The sequence below is a fragment of the Cynocephalus volans genome, chromosome 4, assembly GCF_027409185.1.
Source record: "Cynocephalus volans isolate mCynVol1 chromosome 4, mCynVol1.pri, whole genome shotgun sequence".
NCBI lineage: Eukaryota > Metazoa > Chordata > Mammalia > Dermoptera > Cynocephalidae > Cynocephalus > Cynocephalus volans.
Window position 1 is genome coordinate 145,951,934 of NC_084463.1, and position 12,078 is coordinate 145,964,011.

Consider the following 12,078-nt stretch of genomic DNA (forward strand, 5'->3'; position numbering starts at 1 on the left):
TTGTGCTTGGTGCTCATGAGGATACTATGGGAAAGAAATGGCCAATATAAAATATCTGTTCAATACAGACTGGTCACAAACAAACAAACAAACAAACTGTTCACATAAGATTATGCAGTTAACCAATGAAAGGAAACACTTGATTAGAGAGAAAGAATTTTAATCATCAAAAAAAATTTCCATAACCTTGTTGAACATAATATACACAACATTAAATTCTGGGTAATACATGAATTGTTATCTCTATGTGGGAATACCTCACTGAGAAAACCTGATATACAACAGTCTGACTGATCACTCATAACTAGAAAGCTTTGACACAGACTTTTTTTTTTATATAGCACAGTCCCACAATATGTTTAAAACAGAGTTTGATCTTTTAAAATTCATTCACACATAATTTCAGAGAGAATACTGGTTAAAATGAGGTGTGTCTGTGCTGTAGTTCCATGAGCACACACTTCAGTTTCTGATAAAGGAAGCTTTTCGATACATCATAATAAAATTTCACTTTATGAAAAAATAACTGAATGTATGAGGTATGCATCTTGAGGACATGCACACAGGATAAGTACAAAGTGTGAGGTCAATGCATGATGAATGCACAACATGGGACAACACAAGTGAACGTAGCTCCCCGTCATACTTCTCCCCACCATCTCAAAATGTGGCTTTTGGATTCCACCCTGAGGAAGTGCCTGCGTGGTGTGGCCCAGGCACACCTACGGGTACGTGCATATGTGCAGGGGCGGGTATGGCACTATGGTGGCACAGCCTCTCTTTGTGGCAGGATATCTGTTCCTAGGCCAGTTTGGCTTCATACCTGAGGCTGGATCTTGGCTGGAGTTTGTGCTTCTCTTTGGAGAGCATGATATTGTAAAGCCTGGCTTCTTACTCTGTGCAAACAAGATAAAAAAGCCAAATTCACTTTATGCTGTAATTTCTAAAGGTTTTTATTTGGGGGGCAGCTAGCCAGTACAGGGATTCGAACCCTTGACCTTGGTGTTAAAACACTGTGCTCTAACCAACTGAGCTAACAGACCAGCCCTTGTAATTTCTAAAGTTATAGTTAGGGTTGGGGTTGACTTTACAAGGAGTTAGTGAGAAGTATTTGCATTTTCTCCCCAAATACCAAAGTATTTGACATTGTTACAGGGCAGAGGTAAATTGAGCATTTGTCCTAGTCCCTCAGGTAGTCAGACCAAGGTCCATGGGCAACATTTTAATTGCCCTGAGAAATGGAGGGACTACATTTTATAAGCTGTCTAGAAACATTACATAAAGGAAGAGAACTTTCAAGGTGGGATACTGCCCCAGTTTTTCAACTCTGTTTACCTGGCATGCTATGGAAGTTAAATGCCCACACCTCTGTCAGAGAAATACTACACTTGAAATTTTAAGAAAATGAGGTAAAGGTCAAGGTTTAGATGGCATTGATCCACCATATTGGATTTAACTGAGTCCGTGGTTACATATTACAGCCTAAACAGCATGTTTCAGTTGTGGGATACGGTTTTAGTTACTCATAGACCGTGTGCAAAATGCTGAATGAGGAAAGAGGGCAAGTTCAACATTTATCAGTCTGTCAGGACCAAAACCCTCTTTGCTTTGACTTTATTTAAACCTCTCTTTCCATCGCTCTTCAGTTTCTGTCATACCATGGTGACTGTCTTGTCATCCTTCTGAGAGGATCTTGTCTTTACAGTTCTTTAAAGGCTACATAAATAGTAAGTTCACCAGAAAACAGTGACAGATAAGTAAGAGTATCGGTCCAAGAATTCTCAAGCACTAGACTAGAGAAGCCAGCCAGGACCTCACCTTGGGAGAACTGTCCATGCTGTATCTAGTACACCTAAATTAACCAGTGATTCTCATCCTTTGTTCCATCCAGACACATCTGAGCAACACTATCCCATCCACATATCCAGAGCTATTTGAAACAACAGCTTACTAGCTGTTTCTCCACCTCTTCTTCCTCCCTCACAGGAAAGAATATGCAAGAGCAAATGAGCATTAGAGATATTATAGGGATAAATATGAACTCATTGCAACATTCTTTTAAAGAAGCAAATCATTAGGGCCGGCCCGTGGCTCACTTGGTGCTGACAACACCAGGTCAAGGGTTAAGATCCCCTTACCGGTCAGCTTTAAAAAAAAAAAAGCAAATCATTCATAGACCTCAATTTTGAATGATCAGTGGTAACACTGGATGTGAGGCACACCTCACATCTGATGGCAACACCCTACGTGTTGTTAACATCTAGGGTTGAGAACAGCTGCCTTATTCACTATCACTGTTTTACCTGACATGTTGCCATGGACTTACAAGATAATGGCTGCCTAACAAGAGTTTGTTGAAAAAAAATTAAATTCTCAATGGCAAGCTTTTAACTCTGGGTAGGCTTCCTCTGGTCCTGCAGTACCTTGTGGGCTATGCCCCAGGGTGGCCAGGTAGTTTATGGCCTGAGGGTGCAAACTGCCTTAGATGTGCACCTGAGCAGAACAAATCTGAGAAGGCAAAACTGTGTGAACTGCGGATTACCACCCCTCCAAATCACACAATACCTTTGAAAACTAATTAAAATGAATTGCTGGCATACATGTACATATATTAGGTGAAGTACCTGCATTTTCTCTTTACTCTTAGTCAGAATCAGGGTGGTCATTGGTGGGTCCAGGGAGGTGCCTTTGTCTCTTCCATTTAACTGTGTCTAAAATAAATGAACATATCCTCACTAAATTTTCCATTTGCGTAAGAGAGATTATATTGAATATGGATTGTCTGTGTGCTTTTTACTTATGCATGTTGATTTCTTATGATACTCTAATATGAAAAGAGAAGCAGGACACAAACGAATAACAATTCAAAGAAAGAAAAGGGAAGGGGCCTAACATTGAATGAGTGCCTACCATATGCCAGATACTTTACACAGTCTCACATGTACTTCTCACAGAAACTTTGGATGAAGATATTGTCACCCCAATATTTCAGATGCAGAATCTAAGTCCCAGGGTGGTTCATTAACTCATGGAATGTTAAATAGAGGGGCTGGAATTTGAACTCAAGACAGACTTCCAAGCTTGTGCTCTAGCCACTGTTATAGTAGGCACCAATGGCTCTCAATATTGAATGAGGACAGCTGTGCTTTGTGGGGGTTCCCCAGTGTAGCACAGTGAGACCTCATTACATCACTGTTAACCATAGGGTAGCATTCCACACAAGGAGGGCCCCGTTAGCACGCTATCCACTAAGAATTAGCTACCATGAGTATTGTACCAAACTCTATTTTGGGGTTTTTTTTGGTGGCTGGCCAGTAAGGGGGTCCAAACCCTTGATCCTGGTGTTATCAGCACCATGCTCTAACCCATGGAGCTCACTGGCCATCCCCAAAACCTATTTTTTATACCTATTATTATAAATAAAAGAATCAGGATCTTATAGCCACCAAACTCTAAAGTACTAAAAGTTGGTCGGGTGCCTGTCCTTTGTGTTGCCACTGTATTCTACTCTGTCATGTAATTTCCTGCTTACTGTTTAGATCCCCAACAGACTCTAAAGTCCCTGAGGCAGGGAGAGAATTTTGTTCAATGTTGCATTCCCGGCATCCAGTAAAGGGCCTGGAATGTGGTAGGTATTTGATAGAATTTGTTGATTGCATGGATGGATGGAAGAATGGATGGTCAAGCATCCTAAAACCACAAATCACCAGTATTTGATGTCAGACTTCAGTGGTGTCTAATTCAAAGCAGTGCTAGTGTCTCCCCCAATCTTAATATTCCCCTGCTCCCAGTGGCACTGACAAGTAAGGGTGACATAAATGGCTACTTCATTCTTCACCCTGTGGGAGTGAAGACGTGCTAGTTGAAGAAATCAGACAGTCTGTGTGACAAAGAGTCAAGCAAAAACACTACCTCATTCAACCTTGGTTTTTCATTTTTCATTGCTGAAGAAGTGGAATTCTCCAAATTTTTGAAAAAGGTAGGCTGCTTTTGCAGAGTAGAAGCAAATCCTGCCGTTTCCTAGAAGGATTGAGTGAAAAGAGGATCTTTTTCAATTAATCCATTCATAACTGACCCATTTCACCCAAAAGCAAAACCCTCATCTCTGAAAGTATTTTTGTCTTTAGAAAGCAGAGGGTATGGTGTGAGTGTGGCAGTGCAGAGAAAGATTGAGAAGAGCTATCCAGATATCCTTAGCCTGGACCAGGGCTGGTCCCTCAGCCACCCCACTAGCTCCAACCTCCACTTTTCCAGTACCACTTCTTTCCTCTAGAAATCCAGACTTGGTCAAAGCCGACTTCCTGTGCCAGAGCGTAGGAGAGGATGAGCAGACTGAAGCTGAAACCTGCTCAGAGGACTCATGGAAAAGCTCTGATCTCAAAATAGAAAGCTTCCCCTGCCCCAGGCCTCATCCCCTTTCTGTTTAGTGTAAACTTCAACTCCTTTTCCTGCTCCCTATATGGAATCCTCTGTAACCAGACAGTAGAAGTAGGCAGCAGGGCTTTCTTACTGGGGCATCTTCTGTTAACTTAAACTCCTGCATTGAGTTACTTTTCTGATACCGCTTGTTTCGCTGTTTCCTAGTCTGAAGTGGCTTCTTTTTTTTCTTCTTAAATATCTTCTTCTGTTTCAACTGTTCCAGAAAGTTCAGAAAAACTGGTCACTGAGGATTCCAGAGTTAGACCCCCCACATAGTACTCTTTTTACACAACACTCGTGACACAAAGGCTAACCCAGTATGCAGGCCTTCACGGTGTTGGTTTGGAAAATGAGTGAACAATTCACTTACCTCCTCACCAGAGGCTGCTCCCTACTTAATACTCCCAAATCCCACTATGTTAGATACATGGCTAAAGGGATATCTATACCAATAACCAAATATCTGTGATTTACAATGTGAAATCAGATTACTTATGTAGCGTTAGGTCCAGATAATACAGATCATTAGATGTGTGGTTAAAAGACTCAGTCTGGTTGATACTATGAGGTGGCTTTAATAATTAGGCAACAAAGTTATGAAGGACAAAATGAAAGACTCCAGGGCAAGGTCTGTTGGGTGAACAATTGGGACACTATTGTTATATTTTCTGTAAATCTTAGGACATTGGAAAATTCCACCAAATTATGTAGTAATGTCATGACTTTTAAAAGGCTTTTACTTCCTGGATGTGTAAGAGTCAACACAGTCTCACCTCCTCGGCTATGTTCAGTAGGTGAGCAGGGAGACCATCTGAGAGGGAGCTGTCAGAACCACTGGTGCTGTTTCCAAAAGGAAAGAAGAAAAGGAAATAACTGTTATTAACATGTCTAGGGGGGCCGGCCCGTGGCTCACTCGGGAGAGTGCGGTGCTGAGAACACCAAGGCCCCGGGTTCGGATCCCATATACGGATGGCCGGTTCGCTCACTGGCTGAGCGTGGTGCTCACAACACCAAGTCAAGGGTTAAGATCCCCTTACCGGTCATCTTTAAAAAAAAAAAAAAAAAAAAAAAAAAACATGTCTAGGAAGTATAACATTTACCAGACCAGCTGCATGGGATTAGGATATCTAGTCTGCCTACTTGCCACGTTATCTGTGCTTCAATTACTAAGAATTCTTGATAAGAACATTCATTCATTTGTTCTGAACACCTCCTGTGTGCCAGGCAGTGTGTTAGGCACAGGGAATAGAGATGAATGAGACAGAGCGCCTGGAAGCAAGGAGCTCACAATCCATGTGGCAAAGGGAATACTGGCCAGAGGGGCAAAGTTGCTATTGGCAGAGGTTGTGTGAGGCCATAGGATTCCCAATGTGCAGGCCTAGAGAACAGCAGGGGACTGTGATTTGTTTGAGAGCAGGTCATTCACTCCTCTCTAGATGGTTCAGAGAGTCAGGTACCAATAGGTACTCTGTAAAAAAATGTGTTAAATATATAAATAAATAAATTTAACAAAGAATCTGCAGGTCAAAAACTAGAAGTATTACTTATATCACCCCAACTCTCTCTTCAAAAGTTTTAGATGCATATCTAATCTAAAGTTTTCTCCCCACAAACTGTCCCCTCCCTCTTTCTGCAAGGGGTAGGATGAATGGGGACTCAGATAATCCTTTCTTTCTTCATCATGTCCTTTGCTTAAGTATCACATTATATTTCCCTTTCTTGGGGTTTAGATGGCTAGACCTGAAAGCTGTGCTCTATTTAACGGGGGCTTCATATAAAAAACGTATCTTAGTCACAAAACTCAAATCTCATGGGAAAAGACAGCATTTCAAACAATTCTTTTGCCCAGCCCTTCATTCTGTTTATGCTCCATACCCTCCCCTCAGTGCACAGTGAGGAGTCCCACAGCAAGACAGCAGGAAGAAAGCCCTACCTTCTCTGATCTAATTCCAAATTCTCTGTTCTCAAAAGGCTTTTCCAGTTGAGGAGTAGCCTTTGAGGTCACTGAATAAGTCTTTTTTTTTTTTTTTTTTTTTACCTGTAAAAAAGATGACCTGTAAGGGGATCCTAACCCTTGATTTGGTGTTGTCAGCACCATGGTCTCCCAAGTGAGCTAATTAGCCATCTCTATATAGGGATCCGAACCTGTGGCCTTGGTGTTATCAGCACCACACTCTCCCAAGTGAGCCACGGGCCGAGTGGCTGGTCAGAGTTCAGTGTTATAACACCAAGGTCAAGGGTTCGGATGCCCTACTGGCCAGCCTCCCTACCACCAAAAAAAGGGATATAAGCACTAGATGTTTACACCGTGTGTGTGCACACATAGACAGAGCAAACTCAAACTGGGCGTGTACACTCACAGTCTGCTTTTCTGTGCAATTGTGAGAATGAACAGGTGGAGCCCCCTGGAGGCTTTTGATAGCCAACTTCCTGATGCAGAGGCTGGAAGATTGGTTTCAACAATTCTTAACCAAGTGCATCAGAATGTCCCTGCTGAGCCAACTAGAACGCAGAGTCAGGCTATTTCTGAGTTGATTCCCTCTGGGCTCTATATCTATGAGTTGACATGCAGAAGGCATTTTGGTTTTGAGGCTGAAAATGAAGAGGGATTGGTACAGTGGTTTTGGACAGTTAGGCAAAGGATTCTAGAAGAATGGAAGGGGTAACATGGCAAATGGAACACCCTACCTGGCCCAATGGTCTGGTTTAAGGTCCCTAAGGAGACAGTTGTGAGACTCAGACAGATGCACTGCTTTAGGGCCCAGATATCAATGTGCCACATAGTATGGGTGGGAGAGCCATCCCCTTCCCACTGTCCATCACAGACTACAGTGCAGTTACTAGCAGAAGACCTCCATGTGGGCCGAGCCCATGGCGCACTCAGGAGAGTGCGGCGCTGGGAGCGCGGCGACGCTCCTGCCGCGGGTTCGGATCCTATATAGGAATGGCCGGTGCACTCACTGGCTGAGTGCCGGTCACGAAAAAGACAAAAAAAAAAAAAAAAAAAAAAAGACCTCCATGCCCAGCCCAGATACCTTCTGAGGGCAGCTGGGCAGTCTTGGCCAGTAAGCTGGGGTAGAAGGTGTTCTTGTACATCCATGAGATACCCACCCACCTGGGGGCTTCCTGAAATAGCCAGGGAGATTACAAGGGTAGAGCTGAGATCCTGCATACTAAATTAATTCAACAAGTACTTATTGAGCTCTCCCTCTGTGCTAGGTAGAGAATGGGTATGTTCTAGGTATATGAGGAACAGGAGTGAACAAAATAAAGATCTTTGACCTTGTGGAACCTATCTCCCAGTAGGGGAGATAATAAATAACAGACCTAATAAAGACTTAAATGACATAGAATGACAGAAGGTGATAAATGCTATGGAAAAAGTGGAGCACATAAGGGGGATGGGTGTGGCGGGAGGGTCTGGGGGGGGGGCAGGGTGCATGGAACAAGTTGCAGTATTAGAGTAATGAGTGTGGGCCACATAAGCAAAGACTTGAAGGAGGTGAAGGAATTAGCCGTGTGGATATCAGGGGAAAGAGCCTTCTGGGCATATAGATTTGCTAGTTCGATGGCCCTGAGGCAGGAGAGGGCCTGGCAAGTCTGAGGAGGAGTGAAGATGCCAGTGTGGCCGTAGCACAGTGTGAAATGTTGGAGGCCACAGAGGTATCAGGTGGCTAAATCCTAAAGCCTTGTAGGCCATTGGAGGGTCTTTGGCTTTTTATCCGAATGAACTGGGGGAACCACTGATGTGTTTTTAACAGAGAAATGACATGATCTAAGTTTTAAAAAGAATCACTCTCCTGGTTTTCTTCCAGCCTCACTGGTTCCCTTTCAGTCTCCTTTGCTGGTTCCTTCCTATTTCTTTGACTCTATTAGAGTTGTGATGTCCAACTCGGACTTGGACCTCTTTTCTGTCTGCACTTACTGCCTTGGGATCTCACCCAGTCTTAAGGATTAAATATCAACTATCTGTTGATGACTCTCTCTACTGGACTTCTCCACTGAATTCTAGACTCATATATTCAACTGTCTATTCAATATCTCCATTAAATGTCTAACGGACATTTCAAACTTAACAAGCCTAAACTTGACTCCTGATCTTTACCACCTTCCTAACCCTTTCTACCCACTTGATCATCTCAGTTAAAGGCAACCCCATCCAATCAATTGCAGAGTCATTCTCTCTTTCTCTCTTGACCCATATCCAATCCATAAGCAAATTCTAATGTCTGTAACTTCAAAATACATCTAGAATCTAACCAATTCACACGTTTCCGCTATCACTACTACTACTCTGGTCTAAGCCACCATCACCTTTCACCTGTATTATTGCAAGAGCCTCTTTTTTTATTTTTTAAAGATGACCGGTAAGGGGATCTTAACCCTTGACTTGGTGTTGTGAGCACCACGCTCAGCCAGTGAGAGAGCCGGCCATCCGTATATGGGATCCGAACCCGGGGCCTTGGTGTTCTCAGCACCACACTCTCCCGAATGAGCCACGGGCCGGCCCGCAAGAGCTTCTTAATGAGTCTCGCTGCTTAAACCTTTCCTCTTTACAATCTATTTCCCACAATGTCGCCAGAGTGTTCCTGTTGAAACTAAATACTAAGTCAGATCATAGTGCTTCTCTACTCAAAACCTTCCAAAGGCTTTCTATCTCCCTTGGAATAAAAGGCAAAGGCTTTACAATTGCCTACAAGGCCCTACACAAACTACCTGCCCAATTCGCTATCCCTTTTTAGTGCCTAGAATAGAGGCTGGCAAAGAATATGCATTCAATACATAATTGCTGAAGGAATGAAATGTATTTAAGTGTGTCATAAACTGAGGAGTATTATTTACTCAATTCTTTGTACTTAAGGTCCAAAACCAAAACCAAAAGAGCAAAAAAACCCCAAATTTTTTTTAAAAGTTAAACTTGTTTTTTCTCTGAAATAAAATTTGTTACCTAGATTCAATGTCAGACAAAGAGATGTCACACCAGCTTCCTTCTAAATCCATATCTTGTCCACGTTCATTGAATTTCTTTTGGATTTCCTGTTGTAAGAGCTCCTTAAGCTCTCCTAGACACTGAGTGAACTGTGAAAGTGAAACAAAAACTATTTTTGATAATTCATTTATTTATTCATCAAATATTTACTAAGTATATGCTGAAAGGCACTTTATTTATTGCTGGGAACACAAAAACAGTAAGCTGCAGCCTCTGCCTGCTAGTAAGGACGTGTTAACAGATAAATTACGTGAGCTGTAGAAACAAATTGTTTAGGGCACAATATCAATGAGCACTTGCTTTAGCCACTTTCTCTGGCTATAGCCAATTTCTTAAACAATGCGATTGTAAAGCTACAGCAATAGCTACATGACTAGCCAGTTGTCAGGTAGAGGCAATAGCTACACTAATTGTACGGCTAGGCATTTCATAACTAAAGCCAAAACGTTTCATTATTTTAGTCACACTAAGTTTCAATTTATATTGTCAGTGCTAGGGCTCAGACCCTTCAAACCCATTGTATAGACTGGGTCACCAGACCCCTCACACACAGGTCCACATTAGGTAATTGGGAAAGATCCTGGGAGCCACTGGCAGATGACACGAGCTCAGTCCTCAGCAGCAGTAGCAGCAGCAGAAGCAGTGGGGCGGTGGCCTCTCGGGGGCACTGGCAGCAATAGCCTCCAGCATCAGTAGCAGCCTCCCCGTGACCCCCCGGGGACATCCCAGGGGCAGGGGGGCCCTGTGGATCAGAACCACTCATCCTTTATACTTAAGTCATAACCCAGGACACCTGGGTGCACATGCACACTAACATTAGACAATAACCAAGGAATACCTGGGCGCACATGCCTATTTACATCAAATGCTCGACAAGATTCTGAACATCTGAGGGACTCTGATCATTTTCCTTCACTTTCCCTACAGCAATGGCCTGATTTATTTTATTTTTTTGAGTATCAAGTAAGGAAAAGTTAGAATGGGATTGCTCAGATTTTGACCTATAGCAAAAATGATTTAAGAGGCCATGTTGTGGCCAAATTTTCCTTTAAATATTTTTTATTAAAAAATTGAATCCAGGGTGGTGCCTACCAAGTGTTTCCAGGGCCAGTATTTTAGTAAGGGTATGAGAGATGAGTTCGAGACCATGAGCACAGACTCCCTTTTAAGAAGCTGAGCGATGAAAGGAATAGAAATAACCCGCTTAAGAAACGAGGCCAAAGGAAACATTTGTGTTTTAGGATAGATACAGGAAGCTTGAGAACACTTGCAGTTTAGGGGAGGAATTAAGAAGAGGAACAAACTAAAGACACAGAGAAGAGAAGAGGTAATTAATGAGGCAAGACCTCAGGGAGGCTGTAGGGAAATTGACAAGTACACACAGGTCAGGGTTAGTTTTGGAGAAGAGAAAGGACACCTGATTTTCTGAACTAGGAGAAAAGGAAGTTAAGAATTGGTGCTGCCATGGGTAAGCCTAGAAATAAGGCAGAGGGTGCTGAAGGATGGCCTCCATCTTCTAGGTGAATTATGAGGGCTTACCATTTGCTGACAGCGTGTGGGCTAGGGGATTTTTTATTTGCTTTGATTATTATTGGAAAATTATTGAGAAGAAAATAAAGATCACCTGTAATCCCACTGGGCTGACTTTGGACCCATACAAAACTAATAACAGTAGCATCACCACATTTCTTGAAACCCCTATTTACCTTGGTTTGGTCAGGATCACAGAAATCCAGAAGGGTGTCACAGACATGATAACCTAGGGACTTCAGATCCTCAATGGTAAAGTGAGTGTCTCTTTTACTGCCTGGAAAAAAACCATAAACATTTATTATTTAATCATAATGACTGAATGCAAATCTAATTTATGAATATCTTTTTTAAAATATCACCTCTGATTCTAATTTTTTTTTCTTTTTTGGCAGCTGGCCAGTATGGGAATCCAAACGCTTGACCTTGGTGTTACAAGGCTGTACTCTAACGAACCGAGTTAACCGGCCAGCCCCCAACACCTCTGATTCTAGAATATTATGCTTCTGGACAGGGTAGCTCTCCCAGTTATAGTTTGGTTCAGAATCTTTGCAAGGAAAAAATTAGAATCATGATGGCTACAGTTATTAAGGTTTTACTTTGTGGTAGACACTATGGCAGAATATGGATTATCTCATTAAGTAGTACCTATAATGCAGGTACTATTATTATTGCCAGTTAAAGGAAAATAAGGTTCAAAAAGGTTAAGTAATTTACCCAGGATCACACAGCTTGTAGATGGAGCTGAAAATCAAGCCCATATCTTCCTGATTCCAGGTCCTAGGCAACCACTATGCTATACTGTCCCATGAAATATTATATTTCACATTCATATTTTGGGTACTCAAATTTAGCATAAGGTCAGACAAGGATATTCTCTAGATCAGTTACCTCCCCAACTTTCAAAAGCAGATACCTCCCCACATACTTTGCCTGGCTACCTCTTGCCATGCTGGCCTATGATATACAAAGGAGAGCTTACCGAGGGTGGATCCACCGAAGGTAGACTCCATGGTGTAGCTGTTCAGTATTCCCATCCGCCACATCACAACTCGCCCTGTTCCTTCTTTGCACTTTTGAACCTTAAAATTACAACTACGAAAAGAGAACTAAAGAGAAATCCAAATTCTCTGTTAATC

The 12,078-nt window shown here is 42.4% G+C and overlaps 1 protein-coding gene across 1 annotated transcript in view; it reads right to left on the reverse strand.

The window, feature by feature from the left end:
• Window positions 1-619: 619 nt before the first annotated feature.
• Window positions 620-12,078, reverse strand: part of AGBL2 (AGBL carboxypeptidase 2) — a 35,134-nt gene continuing 23,675 nt past the window's right edge. Inside the window, exons 11-18 of the mRNA XM_063094187.1 lie at window positions 11,922-12,048; window positions 11,116-11,216; window positions 9,368-9,498; window positions 5,193-5,259; window positions 4,511-4,633; window positions 3,913-4,020; window positions 2,625-2,711; window positions 620-896 (exon numbers count right to left, since the gene is read on the reverse strand). Of these exons, the coding sequence (XP_062950257.1) occupies window positions 723-896; window positions 2,625-2,711; window positions 3,913-4,020; window positions 4,511-4,633; window positions 5,193-5,259; window positions 9,368-9,498; window positions 11,116-11,216; window positions 11,922-12,048 (918 nt within the window). The 3' untranslated portion in view covers window positions 620-722. The remainder of the gene's footprint in view (window positions 897-2,624; window positions 2,712-3,912; window positions 4,021-4,510; window positions 4,634-5,192; window positions 5,260-9,367; window positions 9,499-11,115; window positions 11,217-11,921; window positions 12,049-12,078) is intronic.